We start from the raw sequence: 16,567 nt of genomic DNA on the forward strand, positions 1-16,567 counted from the left end.
CCGGGCTGTTTTGCAGCCCTGCAAAGTTTCAGTCTGCCTCTTGTTTGCCCTTGATTCTCTAGAATTTTCAACTGGGAGCCTGGTGTATTCTGCACAACTCTTTTCCCTAACAGTTACAAACTCTAATATTTGTTTCTCAAAAGTACAAAAAGAAAAATAAAACAAAAACTCCATGCCACTTTTTCAGAGGCTTTCTGCTTAGACTTGCAGCCTAATGCTTCATGCAGCTCCACTACTCAGCACAAGTATTGAGGGAGAAACTGACCATATACTCTGCTGGTCTACAAGTTTCTGCCCCAAACTATGCTAATTCATCTGACTCCTAGCCTTGATTTTCAGCCTTCTGCCTGTGTTCAGAATCAGCAGATGCCTCCAGGATGAAAACAGCTATAGAAGGGCAACTTACGTTTCCTAGGTTCTTCTGTTTCCAGTCTTTCTGGAGTTCCTCTACTTCTCATTACTTTAGGAACTCTTTACTGTCATTAAATAGATGACTTCTGAATTTCGTCTGACTTTTTGTAGTTCTTGGCAAGAATATTGTCTTCCATGAGCTATTCCTTTATACCTGAGAGTAAAAATTTGGACCTTTGTCTTTTTATAGCCAGCAACTAAGATAGGACCTAGAACTTCAAAGGCACTCTATAAATGGTATACAAATGAATGAATGAGGGCGCCTGGGTGTCTCAGTTGGTTAAGCGACTGCCTTCGGCTCAGGTCATGATCCTGGAGTCCCAGGATCGAGTCCCGCATCGGGCTCCCTGCTTGGCAGGGAGTCTGCTTCTCCCTCTGACCCTACCCCCTCTCACGTGCTCTCTCTCTCATTCTTTCTCTCAAATAAATAAATAAATAAATCTTTAAAAAAAACGAATGAATGAATGAATGAATAAACAGTTGCTTGAACTTTCAGTGTTCTACTCTAATGAAAGATCAATTAACCTATTTAGTTCAACAAAGTAGATAATCCAAAGATCTTTTCTACTTGGCTTTTAAATGTTCCATTTGGTTTTTTTAAACAGCTTTATTGAGATATAATTGACATACAACCAACTGCCCATACTTGAAATTTACAGCTTGATTAGTTTTGACACATGTATATACCATAAAACCTTTACCATAATCAGATGGTGAACCTATCCATCTCCCCCAAAAGTTTCCTCCTGTACCCTGGCTAATCACTCTGTCCTGCCCCTTCTTGTCTGTCCACCCCTACCTCAGGCACCACTTTCTGTTTTCTATCACTATATACTGGTTTTCATTTTCTAGAATTTAATATCCATGGCATCATATAGTATGCACTCATTTAGTTGACCTCTTTCAGCCTAATTATTTTAAGTTATATCCATGTTGTTGCAGGTATCAATAGTTCATTATTTTTAGATGCTGAGCAGTAATCCAGTGTATGGAGATGCCACATATTTTTTTAATTTTTTATTGTTATGTTAATCACCATACATTACATCATTAGTTTTTGATGTAGTGTTCCATGATTCATTGTTTGTGCATAACACCCAGTACTCCACGCAGAATGTGCCCTCTTCAATACCCATCACCAGGCTAACCCATCCCCCCACCCCCCTCCCCTCTAGAACCCTCAGTTTGTTTTTCAGAGTCCATCGTCTCTCATGGTTCATCTCCCCCTCTGACTTACTCCCCTTCATTCTTCCCCTCCTGCTATCTTCTTCTTCTTTTTCTTTTTTCTTAACATATGGTGCATTATTTGTTTCAGAAGTATAGATTTGTGATTCAACAGTCTTACACAATTCACAGCGCTCACCATAGCACATACCCTCCCCAATGTCTATCACCCAGCCACCCCATCCCTCCCACCCCCCACCACTCCAGCAACCCTCAGTTTGTTTCCTGAGATTAAGAATTCCTCATATCAGTGAGGTCATATGATACATGTCTTTCTCTGATTGACTTATTTCACTCAGCATAACACCCTCCAGTTCCATCCACGTCGTTGCAAATGGCAAGGTCTCATTCCTTTTGATGGCTGCATAATATTCCATTGTGTATATATACCACCTCTTCTTTATCCATTCATCTGTCGATGGACATCTTGGCTCTTTCCACAGTTTGGCTATTGTGGACATTGCTGCTATAAACATCAGGGTGCATGTACCCCTTCAGATCCCTACATTTGTATCTTTGTGGTAAATACCCAGTAGTGCACTTGCTGGATCGTAGGGTAGCTCTATTTTCAACTGTTTGAGGAACCTCCATACTGTTTTCCAGAGTGGCTGCACCAGCTTGCATTCCCACCAACAGTGTAGGAGGGTTCCCCTTTCTCCGCATCCCCGCCAACATCTGTCGTTTCCTGACTTGTTAATTTTAGCCATTCTGACTGGTGTGAGGTGGTATCTCATTGAGGTTTTGATTTGGATTTCCCTGATGCCGAGCTATGTTGAGCACTTTTTCATGTGTCTGTTGGCCGTTTGGATGTCCTCTTTGGAAAAATGTCTGTTCATGTCTTCTGCCCATTTCTTGATTGGATTATTTGTTCTTTGGGTGTTGAGTTTGATAAGTTCTTTATAGATTTTGGATACTAGCCCTTTATCTGATATGTCATTTGCAAATATTTTCTCCCATTCTGTCAGTTGTCTTTTGGTTTTGTGGACTGTTTCTTTTGCTATGCAAAAGCTTTTTATCTTGATGAAATCCCAATAGTTCATTTTTGCCCTTGCTTCCCTTGCCTTTGGCGATGTTTCTAGGAAGAAGTTGCTGCGGCTGAGGTCGAAGAGGTTGCTGCCTGTGTTCTCCTGTAGGATTTTGATGGACTCCTGTCTCACGTTTAGGTCTTTCAACCATTTGGGGTCTATTTTTGTGTGTGGTGTAAGGAAATGGTCCAGTTTCATTCTTCTGCATGTGGCTGTCCAATTTTCCCAACACCATTTGTTGAAGAGACTGTCTTTTTTCCATTGGACATTCTTTCCTGCTTTGTCAAACATGAGTTGACCATAGAGTTGAGGGTCCATTTCTGTGAGATGCCACATATTTTTATACAGATATCTAATTGTTCCAACATATCTGTTGAAAAGAGTATCCCCTCAACAAAGATTGCCTTTGCACCTAGGACAAAAATCTATTGTCCATATATATGTGGGTTTATTTCTGGACTCTGTATCTATTTCTTTATTTGCACACTTAAAAAATACATACACACAGGGCTATTTCAATTTTTTAAAAATTCACTTAAAAAATATAGGGTGATTAACATTATCTATTTCTTCTTGTATGAGCTTTGGTAGTTTTGAGTCTTTCATGAAATTTGTCCATTTCATTTAAACTGTCAAATTTGTTGGTATAAAGTGGTTCATAATATTCCCTTATTATCTTTTAAATATCTGTAGAAACTAGTGATGTCACCTCTTTCATATGTATCTTCTCTCTTTCTTCGTGATCAGTCTGGTTAGAGGTTTGTCAATTTTACTGTTCTTCTCAAAGAACTAGCTTTAGGTTTCTTTGATTTTTTTTTCTGTTGGTTTCGTTTTGTTTTTCATTAACTTCTTCTCTGATCTTCATTATTTCCTTTTGTCTACCTACTTTACATGTAATTTTCTCTTATACTTTTTGAAGTAGAAGCTGAGGTCATTAATTTGAAACATTTCTTCTTTTCCGATATAGGTATTTATTGCTATAAAATTCCCTTTCAGTACTGTTTTAGTACATCCCACAAATTTTCATATGTTGTGTTTTTGTTTTTATTCAATTCAAAATACTTTTTTAAAAAGATTTTATTTATTTATTTGAGACAGAGAGAGAGAACACGAGTGGGGGGGCAGAAGGAGAGGAAGAACGAGAAGCAGACTCCCCACTGAGCAGGGAGCCTGACTCGGGGCTTGATCCCAGGACTCTGGGATCATAACTTGAGCCCAAAGGCACTTAACCGACTGAGCCACCCAGGTGCATCTCAAAATATTTTCTATTTTCTCTTCTGATCTCTTTTTTGGACCCATGTGTTATTTAAAAGTATATTATTTAGGTTCCAAATATTTGGTAATTTTCCAGATATCATTTTGTAGATGATTTTTAATGTAATTCTTTTGTGGTCAGAGAGCATACTTTGTATGACTTTAGTCCTTTTAAATTTATTGGGTCTTGTTTTATGGTCCAGATTGTGGTCTGTCTAGCTAAATGTTCCCTTGTGCCCTTAAGAAGAATACATATTCTGCTCTTGCTGGGTGGGGTGCTTAATAAATATCAATTAGGTCAAATTGGTTGATTGTGTTGTCTGGATTAATTGAACCCTTTATCATTTTGAAATTGTCTTCTTTATCCCTAGTAATATTCTTCGCTCTGAAGTTTACTTAGTTTGTTATTAATGTAACCATTCCCGCTTTCTTTTGATTTGAGTTAGCATGGCACATCTTTTTCTATCCTTTTGATTTTAACCTATTTGTGTCTATATTTAAAGTGGGTTTCAGAGGAGCATGTGACTCTTGATCCTGGGGTCGTGAGTTCAAGACCTACACTGGTTGTAGAGACTACTTAAATAAAAAAATATCTTCAAAAAAATCATAAAATGTGTTTCTTGTAGGCCGCTAGGTTTTGATTTTTTTAAAAGCTAGTCTGACTGTCTCTGCCTTTTAATTGGGGTGTTTAGACAACTATAGATAATGCAGTTATTAATATGGTTAGGCTTAAGTCTATCTTATTTTATTCTACTTGTCATATATTCTTTGTTCCCCTTTTCCTCTCTTTTGCCTTCTTTTGGACTAATTCAGTATTTTTTATTATTACATTTTATTTCCTTCGTTAGCCTTTTAGCCATAACTTTTTATTTATTTTAGTGCTTGCTTTAGGGCTTAAAGTATGCAACCTTAGATTATCACAGCGTACCTTCAGATGATGTCATACACCTTGTGTATAGTGTGGGACCCTTACAGTGGTATACTACCATTTCTTTCTTCCTGGCCTTTATGTTACTCTTGTCATGTGTTTTATTTTCATACATGTTATAAATACCACACTATATTACTATTTTTGCTTATATGGTCAGTTATCTTATAAAGAGACTTAATAAGTAATAATAAAATTTTATATATTTGTTCATGCCATTACTATTTCCAGTCCTTCTTATTCTTTTGTATAGATCCATGTTTCCGTCTATTATCCTTCTCTTTGTACCTGAAGGACTTCCTTTAACATTTCTTATAGTGCAGAGGTACTGGAGATGAATTCTTTCTGCTTTTGTGTATTTGAAAAGGTCTTCATTTTGCCTTTGCTTTTGAAATATAGTTTTGCTGGGTATAGAATTCTGGGTCAGCTGTTTTCCCAGTAGGTAAAAGGTACTGCTCCGTTGTCCTCTCACTTGCACTGTTTCTGATGGGAAGTCTTCCCTATTTTTGTTCTTCTGTGTGTGATGCATCTTTTTCCTCAGGCTGCTTTTAAGACTTTCTTTTGGTCACTGGTTTTGAGCAATTTGATTATGATGTGCTTTGTTGTTGTTTCATTCATGGTTTTGGGGGGTTTTTGTTGTTGTTGTTGTTTTGTACTTGGAGTTAGTTGCTTGAGCTTCTTGAATCAGCGGGTTTATAGTTTCCATCAAGTTTGGGAAAGTTGCACCCTCCTTTAGGGAGCCCAATAGCCCATATATTAGGCTGCACTGGGGCCCAGCAGCTCTCAAGGTGATAAGTCAGGATAACCATAGAACCAATTTTGATTCTCATCTCTCAGGTATTATCGTCCTGTGTTATCTCATGTCCAGAGTCTTGCTTTATATATTTTCTCTTTTTTGTTGTTGTTAATTTCATGGGGAGGGTAAATCTAGATTTGGTCTTATCACTCCATCATGGCCAGAAGCAGATTTGTATTTTAAAACTCAATATGACCAGCTGGTTATGTTTTTGTTATTACTAAGAGTAGCTTGTGGGACGCCTGGGTGGCTCAGTCGGTTGGGCATCTGCCTTCGGCTCAGGTTATGATCCCAGGGTACTGGGATCAAGTCCCATGTCGGGCTCCTTGCTCAGCGGGGAGCCTGCTTCTCCCTCTGCCTGCTCTGCCTGCCACTCCCCCTGCTTGTGCTCTCTCTCCCTCTGACAAATAAATAAAATCTTTAAAAAATCTTAAAAAAAAAAAAAAGAATAGCTTGTGTCACCTGTACACTGACTAGCCATGTAAAACTGCATATATGGAAGCTGGTTTGAATTTAGGATTTTGCAGCAAATATTGAGAATTGGGAGATGGCATAGGATTTGACTGTGATTATTATCTGTGCTGAGTATGGTCTGAACCTTGGCCATACATTTGAATCACCTGGGAGATTTTTAAACACTGATGACTCAGCCCCACCCCAGAAATTGTCGGAATAATTTGTCTAGAGTCTGGCCTGGACATCAGGATTTTTGGAAGCCCCCAGGTGACTCACTGTATAGCCAAGCTAAAGAGCCACTGCGGAGGTGGATATCTCCTGGTCCTCCAAGTGTCAACAGCCATCTGCAACCCACTTCCGTCTTTCTTCTCCACCCCCCCCCCCAGTAAAGTCCAGGTTCTATATGGGGGGACAGACCTCTTTGATTACGAGGTGCGCAGGACCTTCAACAATGACATGCTCCTGGCCTTCATCAGCAGCAGCTGCATCGCGGCCCTCGTCTACATTCTCACCTCCTGCTCAGGTAGGCCTCCTCAGAAGGCCCAGCAGGAACCAGCTCCCCTCTCCCCTCCCCATGTGCTCCTGTCCCACCAAAGCCTGCCTTCTCCAGAATGCCAGAAATCATCTTGAATCTGCCGTGTCAGAGCTGGTGGGTGGGGTGCTCAGAGGTCACCTTTCAACCCCAGGCAGGGGGACTGTGGTCCAGACACAGCTCGGGCCATACCCGAGGGACCCCACTCCCAGGACCTCACATGGTTAACCTTGTGCCCTTTGACCATCATTTCCTTGCTAAAAATTTTTTGGGGGGAGTCTGGAGTATCAGACCCTCCTTTATGGATTATTCTGTAGCCTGTTTTATAGTCCCCAGCTGCCCTTTTGTCCCTCAGTTCACTGTAACACTGCCACCTTCCCACATACCCTGGTTGCTTCTTTCTCCGTATACAGTAGGTACTCTCTATTGCCCACGCAATGACAGATGACAGATTAGCCAGACCTTCAAAAATAGAAAAGACATTCATTCATTCATCCACATAACAAATATTAATTGGGCACCGACTATGTGTCGGATGCTCTAAGGTGCCAGAGATCCAGTGAAGAATATCACAGACACGTTTACTACCCTCATGGAACCTCTAGTCTACTGGGGTGCAGATGTTAAATATATAATAATTCCCTACTAGCAACTGAGTTCAGTTCTATGAAGATGAGGGCCTGTGAACCACCCACTCAGATGGCTCCCTCTGCCACTCTGGCTTCCTGCCTGGCCCCTTCTGTCTGGGCATGAGAACTGTTCAGGACATACCCAGGGTGGTGAAGGGCACTCTGTGGGGACATGGCTGTGAGGCAGAATCCAGCTGTGCCCTCGAAGGGTGTGTGTTCTGCTGGGCCCTCCCACTCTCTCCTGTGTGCCTCTTGCCCTGCCCAGTGTTCCTGTCCTTTTTCGGGATTGCCAGCATTGGCCTCAGCTGCCTGGTGGCGCTCTTCTTGTACCATGTGGTCTTTGGTATCCAGTACCTGGGCATCCTCAACGGCGTGGCTGCCTTTGTGATAGTGGGCATCGGTGAGTTTCCTCTGTGGCATGGTGGGAAGGGTGGAAAGGAGGTGAAGATTTGGAATAGGGGCCTCGTTCTGGGGAAGGGGTAGGGCCAGGGAGCAAGGAGGGTGGGGCTTGGATTCTTGGTGGGTAGAGCCAAAGGTGGATGGGTCTTTCCAAACTCCAGGCTGAGAAGCAGGACTCCCCTGGAGCCTGACCTCTTAGGGGGCCACTCTGGGTTAGTGTAGGCCCAGCGTGGGTCTGATTCTGGAGACAGCAACATGATCCTGAGCCTGCCCCTGCTGGCCCGGGGCTCCCACCCATAGGTGTGGACGATGTCTTTGTGTTCATCAACACCTACCGCCAGGCCACCCACCTGGAGGACCCCCAGCTGCGGATGATCCACACCATCCAGACGGCAGGCAAGGCCACGTTCTTCACCTCCCTGACCACAGCTGCTGCCTATGCAGCTAATGTTTTCTCCCAGGTGAGAGACTGCCTTTGTCCCTGGCCCGGCCTCCCCGTTCCTCCCATGGGTCCCTGGGCTCTGCTCCCCCCACTCACCCCTTCTCTTGCAGCCACACAGCGTTTGCCTCAAGGCACCTGCCATGTCCCTAGACTCCGTTCTTGCTACTGGTTGTCATTACCAGAACTTAACAAATGGGAAAATTATGACAATACAAATAGTATTTATTATTAATGCTCACTAATAGTAATCCAGCCTCTGCCCTGAAGGGTGTGTGGCGATTCCCAAAGCTCTTCCACGTTTAGTTTTCAAGACATATGACAGAGGTAGTGTTACATCCCTATTTTCCTAATACCGAAACTGAGGCCCAGAGAGGTAAAGTGATCTCCTCAAGGTCACACAGCTGGTAAGTGGTGAGCCTGACCAAGTCCGCTGACCCCCAGTCCAGAGCTCTTCCCCACCCACCAGCTTCACCCTACATTGTCGTCCTTCTCATTGACATCCTTCTAACTGGCCCCATGCTCCTTCAGGCCCCTGAGTTGGGCTCAGGAGAAGGATCTGAGTTATCTGAGTTCGGGCCAGGTCCTTGGTGCCGACAAAACCCGAAAGGCAGTGAGCCCACGTGAGCCTTCGAAACATTTGACCTGGGCCAAGTAGCCCATCTAGAAACCACTAGGTGCTTTGGGATTATTTGGGCCTTGCTAGAGAACTGTGTCCAGAAAACAGGCAGAGCTGGGTTCTAGGTCCCCTTTGTGACTGGCCGTGTGACCTTAAGACCTCTGAGCCTCACTCGCCTCCTGTGTGGATTATTCAGGGACTGAAATGAGCTGGTTGTCAAAGTTTTTCACAAACAGTGAAGGCCTGGGTGCTGTTGGTTACAGTTTCTTTTGACTGCCACATCCCTATGCGGGTCCCTGGGACACCCTGGAGCTCCCCCCATGGCTCCCCAGCCCCGGGTGCACATGTGAGCACTCCCTCCCTTACCCTCACTCACATGTGGCCTGGTCTAACAGGCTGTCTTCCTCTGACCCCCTAGTCGCTTGGGTAATGACCGTTAGTGAGTGCTTGCTCCGTGCTAGGCACCACCGTGGGCAGGGGGCTGCAGTGTGGACCTGAGCCTCTGCCCTGGAGATGGAACTCTTCCTCCCCTGCTGTGCCCCCTTCCGCCAGCCCTCGCCTTCCAATGTCCTCCTGGCAGCCTGGGCCTCCTCACCGCCCCCACCCCCATTCTGCAAGTGGTCTGGGGTCCTGAGTGCCTTTGGCTACAGAGGTCCAGGCTCCCTGGACTCCGGGCCTGAGCGGCCTCACAGCCCGCCTGTACCTCTCCATTGCCAGATCCCGGCCGTCCACGACTTCGGCCTGTTCATGTCTCTCATTGTGTCCTGCTGCTGGCTGGCTGTGCTGTTCACCATGCCGGCCGCCCTGGGCATCTGGAGCCTTTACATGGCACCGCTAGAGAACGCCTGCCAGACCAGGTGAGCAGCCGGTAGAGGTGGGGGGGCCGTGTCCTCTCACCAAATGCCCATAACACGTCCTCCAGCACCGCTCAGCGCCCCACCCTCTCTTCTAAAAGCTGTGGGATCCTTTATTGAGTACCTTCTGTGGGCCCAGTTCTATGCTGGGCACTCCTGCAGGACCGAGGAGGGAGAAGAGAATCCTGCCGGGGAGTTGCCATTTGGGAGGACCTACTCTGTGCCAGGAAGTGGGCAAAGCGCTTTTATACAAGAACTTATTCCCCCCCAGGACCCTCGGAGCTGGGTGCCCTTGTTTTGCGCATTTTACTGACAATGAAACAAGGGCTGGGGGAGGGTGGGCAACATTCTCAAGGTCACCCGTTCAGTAGGCAGCAGAGCCGAGATTTAAACCCAGTGGTCTGACCGGCACCCCCGCGCCGGCCGCCATGTTCAGCGCTTCTCGGGTTTTTGCCTTGGTGGAGTAACCATGTTTAGACACAGTGAGCCGCGTGCAGAGTTGGATGGGTCGGCCCACAGGTGCTGCCGGAGGTCAAAGGGTTGGGGTCTTGCGGGCTGGGTGGTCAGGGAAGGGGGAGGGAGGGAGGGAGGGTGGCCACATGGAGTCAGGCCTGGGTGGCTGGCTGGGCTTGGGTACTAGGAATGACAGGGGTTCGGGGCTTGGGGCGGGGCACACCAGCGCAGGGGACCCTCTCCCTGGGTCCTGGTTGCCGTCACCCTTTGTCTCCCCAGAGGAAGAATGGTACCGAGGGTCCGGGGGCGGGGGGTTGGTTGGGGAGGTGGCCCCGGAAAGGAATCAGGCAACAGGCTCCTGGGAGTCTGTGGTGAATGTCCTCCAGGAGACATCCACAGCAGTGTGAAGCCGGGGCTCATAGGGTGGCTGGGGCCTTGCCCCAACCTCCCTGGGCACCTGGGGCCTCCCCGGGGCTCACCCCTCTCCCCCACTCTCTCCTTAGCTGCCACCAGAAGTGTGGCCGCAAGAGCTCCCTGCACTTGCCTGGGGACGTGTTCGCCACTCCTGAGCGGGCTGGGGGCAGCCCTGCCCAGGGCCCCATGCCCTACCTGGATGATGACATCCCCTTGCTGAACGTTGAGGAGGAGCCAGGTAAGTTTGGCGCTGGCCTGCCCTGCTGACCCTGGCAAGACCCGGGCCTGCATCTGCCAGGGAGGTCACCTTTGATGAGATGGTGTGAGGACAGACTGGTCCTGATGGCCTTAGGGGATCCTCATCAAGCACTTGGACTTCCCTAGAGAGGACAGGGACCAGAGTGGGCTTTGACCTCTGATGAGCCGCTGCTCTGCCCTGGCAGTGTCGCTGGAGCTGGGAGACGCGTCCCTGGTATCTATGCCCCCCGAGAGCCTCCAGCCAGCCCCCGACCGGGGCAGCAGGGGCCAGCTCATTGCCCAGCTGCAGGAGCTGCTGCACCACTGGGCCCTGTGGTCCACTGTCAAGAGCCGCTGGGTGATCGTGGGTAAGTGGGGTCTCCACCCTCTTTCCCCTCTGACTTGCAGCTTTTCCCCAGTGCCCGAGGCATGGGGGACAGACACCCCAAAGGACATATCGGCCCTGGGAGCCCAGCCCCCTCCTGCACATGACCCTGGGCTGGCGTCTCACTCTCTGGGCCTCACCCCCTTCCCGTGTAGAATGGAGCTGGTCCCCCATAACTGTTGTTTATGGAGTACCTACTGTGTGCCAGTCATCACATTGGGTGGTAGAGCACAGCGCTTAAGGCTTGGGCTCTGGAGTCAGACCAGCTTGGCCAGATTAGAATCCTAATTCTACCATGTACTGGCCGGGTAACCTTGGGTTTGTCAGTCAGTCTGAGCCTCAGTTTCCTATCCTGTTCCTGAGGATAAGAATTGTATCTGTCTAATAGGGCAAGCCACGGTACAAGGAAAGAACTCAGACCGGTGTGTGGCATGCAGTAAGTGCTCAGTAAATGCTGAGTGCTATTATGATTATAATCACTGACAGTATTTAGAGTTGTGTTTAATCAAGTGGACGTGCCAGCTCTTCAGAAACTGTTAGGTGCTCTAAGGTGGTGGCTGGTTCTTGTCCAAGAATGCAAACTTGTAGCTTCTAGTCTGCCCCCCAGGTGACATGAGTAACATCCAACCCCGACCGCCAGAGGACCAATCCCTGACCAGCTTCAGCCGCAGGCTGGCATGCCACACCTCTGCCAGCTCCCCAGGGACCCTGCCCCCCACCACTCCCCCATAAAGGGAGCAGCTCTTCCCCAGGGCTGTGAAGGCCCCCCAGGCCCCGGGCCCTGGCCCCCGGCGCCGTCTAGCATGCCTCCCTTCTTGGCAGGGCTCTTCGTCTCCGTCCTCATTCTGTCCCTGGTCTGTGCCAGCCGGCTCCGCCCCGCCAGCCGGGCCCCCCTGCTCTTCCGGCCCGATACCAACATCCAGGTGCTGCTGGACCTCAAGTACAACCTGAGCGCTGAGGGCATATCCTGCATCACCTGCTCAGGTAAGAGTTCAGTCGGGGTGTCCCCTGTGGCTCCCCGCTCTCTTTGGAGCTCAGGTCTCAAAGACCATTGGCCTGCGAGATGCAAGGTCCAGGTCACTGTGCAACCTCAGCAAATCACTCCACATCTGAGCCTGAGTGTCTCCCCATTTCCTGAAACGGGTATTTACCGGGTGCTGGGGAAACCGTAGTGGGCAGGACAGGCTTCCTGAGCTCTGGGAGTTCATCTGCTTGCTAGGAGCCAGCATTGGAATAGTAGATCTGTGCTGTGATGGAGGAAGAACGGGCAGCCTGGGGAGCTCAGCATCATGGAAGGCTTCCTGAAAGAGGCAGTGTCTAAGCTGAGACTCAAAGAAAGGGAAGGAGTTAGCCAGGCTGAGAGAGAGAGAGAGAGAGAGAGAGAGAAGAGAAGAGGTCTAGGCAGAGGGAAGCACCAGAGGTGGGCAAAACCAGGGCCAAGTTTGAGAGAGTCGGTCTCAGGAGCTAAGGCTAGCCAGGTATGCTGGGCCAGGGACTGGAGGACTAGAGTGAAGAGTCTGCATCTGATTCTAATTGGCAGGGGAACAACTGGAGGATTTTAGGCAGAGAAGGGCCATGACTGATTCTCCCAGGTGCTGTGTGGAGGTGGTTGGGAGGGACAGGGTAGAAGCTGGCTGGGAGACCAGGTAGGAGGCTGGTGCCTTCATCTGAACAAAAGACAGTGGGCCTGGGCCAGCGTGCTTATGGTGGCAGTGGAGTCAAGAGGTTTCTAAGAGGTGAAATCCACAGGATTTGGTGATGGCGAGTGGGTGTCAGGGATGAGCAAGGAGGTGAGTTGAAGATGTCTCCTCGCTTTAGAGGGAGTCTGATCCAGGCCCTCATTTTACAGAGGGAAGCCTGAGGTCAGGGTTGGGGCCAGGGGAGGTTGGCCCAAGGTCATACAGCTTTGCCAGGTCAGTTAGAGAAGCTCCTAGGAGAAGATCCACTGACTGCTGTAATTGCCTTCATTTAATTAGAGCAGTGTTCACATTAACCTGGCCTTCCCCTTGGTAATGGCATTAGCCAAATGCATGATAATCGACTGCAGCTTAGAGAGGTGCCCAAAGAGCCCCTCCTAAATTGGAGCTAGCCCCGGCCGCATCCCTGGCTCCTCTCTCTCCCGCCCGCGCCTACACATTAAATTCCATTACCACTGCGGCTATGAGGCCACCTGCAAGTCAAAAAGCCACTCCTCTTTCCTAGGTGGACAAAACCCAGGATGGTGCCGAAGTTCCTGGAATTGTCCAGAGAAGGGCCAGGAGGCTAGCCCAAGTCCAGCCTCCGCCCCTTGCCCCTCTTAGCTCCCTGAACTGCTCTTAGGGAGACCTGTTGGTGTTGCAGCAGAAAGGGCTTTCAGGGCCGCCAAGACTGGATCCAGTGAGGCTCTGCCTCTTACTTCCTCTGCAGGTCACAGAACCTCCCCGAACCTCTCTGCTTTCTCCTCTGTCATATGGGGTTAATGATAATGACCTCCGAGAATTATTGTGAAGATTGCATCTTTGAAGGTGTAAAATTTCTCTCATGAAACAACAACAAAAGAAAACAGAAAATTCACCCCCAGTGGGTGAGGCAAAACAGGACAGTCTCTTGTCATCTCTGCTGGTTGATGATGTCCCATTTCTAATTGTTCCCACTCATGGAGCATTTATCACGAGCTAAATGCATGAGATGCAGCATCCCGTTTGGTCCTTCCGCCACCCTCTGGGGGTTCGGAGTCACCCCATTTGACAGAGGCGGTACTTGAGGCATGGCGAGCACAAGGAGGGAAAGCATCAGTGTCTTCCTTTGGATGGAGCTGACAGGTGTCTTCCTTTTGCCTCCAGATTCCTGTGAATTCAGTATTTGGCATTTTTTTCAGTTCCATCCAGTTTCCTTCAGACCCCTGTCACCCCTCCCCCAAGCCGAGGGCCCCAAGGCCCGTGTCCCTAGGGTGGCCATCTCTCTCCACCTCTGCCCTCCCCTGCTGGGCTCAGCCAGGGAAGCCCTGCTGTCCCTAACGAGGCACGGGGGTAGGTCTGTTCCAGGAGAAGCCCCACAGCCTGCAGAACAACATCCGGACATCCCTGGAGAAGAAGAAGCGGGGCTCGGGGGTCCCCTGGGCCAGCCGACCTGAGGCCACCCCACAGGGTTAGTGGGGAGTGTGGTGTGGCTGGTGGGGAGGGCCTCGGGAGATCCTGCCTAGTACTAGGACCTTCCTAGGAGAACAAGAGTCTGTGTTGTTGGAGTCACCGAGGAGGGGTTGGGTTGGGGGGTGAACTCGGGGCCCTTGCCCACTATCCTACTAGCTCTTCTCAGTCAGAACAGTAGGCATCCCCTCCTGCCACCACCCAGCCAGGCCTCTGGCGCCCCAGCAACCTGGTATGTGTGCCAGATCCATCCTGAGTGTCTGGGGGAGGGTAGGGGCATCTTGAGCCCCGGAGGCTGGCTTATCCCTGCCCGGGTCCCCATCAGAGGTGGATGCTGGGACACATGTGGGATTTAGCCCCGCTATGGGGCAGTTCTGTGTCCTTGTCACCCCGTGGCTGTTGTCACCCTCTGTGTGCCTGCTGTTGTCATTCGCAGCTCCAGCCCCACCATTTACCCCGCCCCCCATCACGGGCAGCACCACCACTACCCTAACCCAGATGGCACATCTTCACCACAACTTAGGGTCAATCCATCCACCTACACTGCCACTCCATCCTGGTGACCACTGCCATCTCCCGCTTCATCCGTGCCACCACCCCATCCCCACGCCCACCACCAGGACCCCCCATCATGGTCATCGGCTCGCCCACCACCAGCAGCCCCCATCACGGCCATCGGCTCGCCCACCACCAGCACCCCCATCATGGCCATCGGCTCGCCCACCACCAGCACCCCCCATCATGGCCATCGGCTCGCCCACCACCAGCACCCCCCATCACGGCCATCGGCTCGCCCACCACCAGCAGCCCCCATCACGGCCATCGGCTCGCCCACCACCAGCACCCCCCATCATGGCCATCGGCTCGCCCACCACCAGCACCCCCATCATGGCCATCGGCTCGCCCACCACCAGCACCCCCATCATGGCCATCGGCTCGCCCACCACCAGCAGCCCCCATCACGGCCATCGGCTCGCCCACCACCAGCACCCCCCATCATGGCCATCGCCTCGCCCACCACCAGCAGCCCCCATCACGGCCATCGGCTCGCCTACCACCAGCACCCCCCATCATGACCATCTGCTTGGTCCAATAGAGAGGAACAGCGCCAGCATTTAGAGAGGAGCCCAAGTTAGGGCTCAGCTCCTCGGTCCACAGAACAGAGAGTGGGCTGCCCCAGGTCAGGGGAAGCCAGGCAAGGGGACTGTCCACCCCTCCTCCATCCTTCATTTGTCTCCCAGACTCCCCAGGCACCGTGTATGTATCCAAGGTGAAGAGTAAGGGCCACCCGGCTGTGTACAGGTTCTCCCTCAACGCCAGCCTACCCGCCCCTTGGCAGATCGTGTCCCCCGGGGACGGGGAGGTACCTTCCTTCCAGGTGAGCCTGGGCGGCCGTGACCTGAACCGCCAGTACCAGGGAGGGGGAGGCAGGGTCTGTGAGGGAGACGGGGACCCTCTCCCAGCCAGGTCTGTGGAACCTACAGAGTGGTGACAGTATGCGCTTCCAAGTCAGCCAGACCTGGGTTCGAGTCCTGGCTCTGCCATTTATAATCTGTGTGTCTTTGGGCAGATTGCTTAATCCCTCTGAGCCTCAGTCTCCTCATCTGTGAAATGGGGTGTGTGAAGTCCAGCCAGGGTTGGAGACACGTGAGGTAATGGTATATAGCATGTAGGACACAGGAAGTGCTCGGTAGGCAGTGGTTACGTGATTGTTCTCAGCAGCTGCTCCAGCTTCTCAGGGCCACCCCAGGCCTCCAGGGTCTCCCTCTCAGGAATCATCTGTGTTTTTTTGATAAGTTACACCCTGTGTCAACTCATTTGTTCAGGGTTTCTATTTCCATCTGAATGGTGAGGTGTCTGAGGCATTTCCTGACTCTGAGCCTTTGCCATGCCGTTCCCACTACCTAGAAAGCTTTCCTTCCAGTGGAACGCACGGCAGGCCCCTCACTGATATCTCAGCATGAATGTCGCGCCCTCAGAGAGCCCTGCGCTGGCCCACTTCTCATCTGCCCTCCTCCTCCCTGACCATTTATCCCATGTCTTATCATCCTATTACATTCATAGACCCTGAAAGACCCTAAAGCCATCGTGACTGGCAGCTCCATGGGGGCAGGGACCAAGCCCATCTTGCTCGCTGCCGTACGCTCAGAGCCCAGCTCAGGTCCTGGGTAGAGTAGATGCCCCGCTGGAGGAAGGACTGAGGTTCAGCCAGGGAGGGAAGGATTTGCTCCATCTGCAGATTCGAACCCAGGCCTCCTGAGCTTCTGCCCAGGGCTCTGCCCCGCCCCCCACGGCAGGGGGGGCTTGGACAGGGTGGGGGACCTGCCTTGGTGGGAGGGGCCGGAGCCTGAGGCCGGGCCCAGGCCGAGGCAGCCCCCCGGAGTCAC

The 16,567-nt window shown here is 50.4% G+C and overlaps 1 protein-coding gene across 4 annotated transcripts in view; it reads left to right on the forward strand.

The window, feature by feature from the left end:
- The window catches only part of DISP3 (dispatched RND transporter family member 3), a 62,012-nt gene that overhangs the window by 24,504 nt on the left and 20,941 nt on the right, over positions 1-16,567 (forward strand). For 3 of the 4 annotated variants that reach the window (XR_003517868.2, XR_003517867.2, XM_027582105.2), the window contains 9 exons: positions 6,481-6,617; positions 7,521-7,655; positions 7,955-8,115; positions 9,430-9,569; positions 10,523-10,671; positions 10,877-11,038; positions 11,878-12,039; positions 14,068-14,181; positions 15,422-15,558. Coding sequence is in view for 2 of the 4 variants with exons in the window: in XM_027582105.2 (XP_027437906.2) it covers positions 6,481-6,617; positions 7,521-7,655; positions 7,955-8,115; positions 9,430-9,569; positions 10,523-10,671; positions 10,877-11,038; positions 11,878-12,039; positions 14,068-14,181; positions 15,422-15,558 (1,297 nt within the window). In the remaining 2 variants the exon portion in view is untranslated. The remainder of the gene's footprint in view (positions 1-6,480; positions 6,618-7,520; positions 7,656-7,954; positions 8,116-9,429; positions 9,570-10,522; positions 10,672-10,876; positions 11,039-11,877; positions 12,040-14,067; positions 14,182-15,421; positions 15,559-16,567) is intronic. The other variant, XM_027582119.2, reaches the window with a different exon arrangement.

Source organism: Zalophus californianus, chromosome 4 (genome assembly GCF_009762305.2).
Source record: "Zalophus californianus isolate mZalCal1 chromosome 4, mZalCal1.pri.v2, whole genome shotgun sequence".
NCBI classification, from domain to species: Eukaryota; Metazoa; Chordata; class Mammalia; order Carnivora; family Otariidae; genus Zalophus; species Zalophus californianus.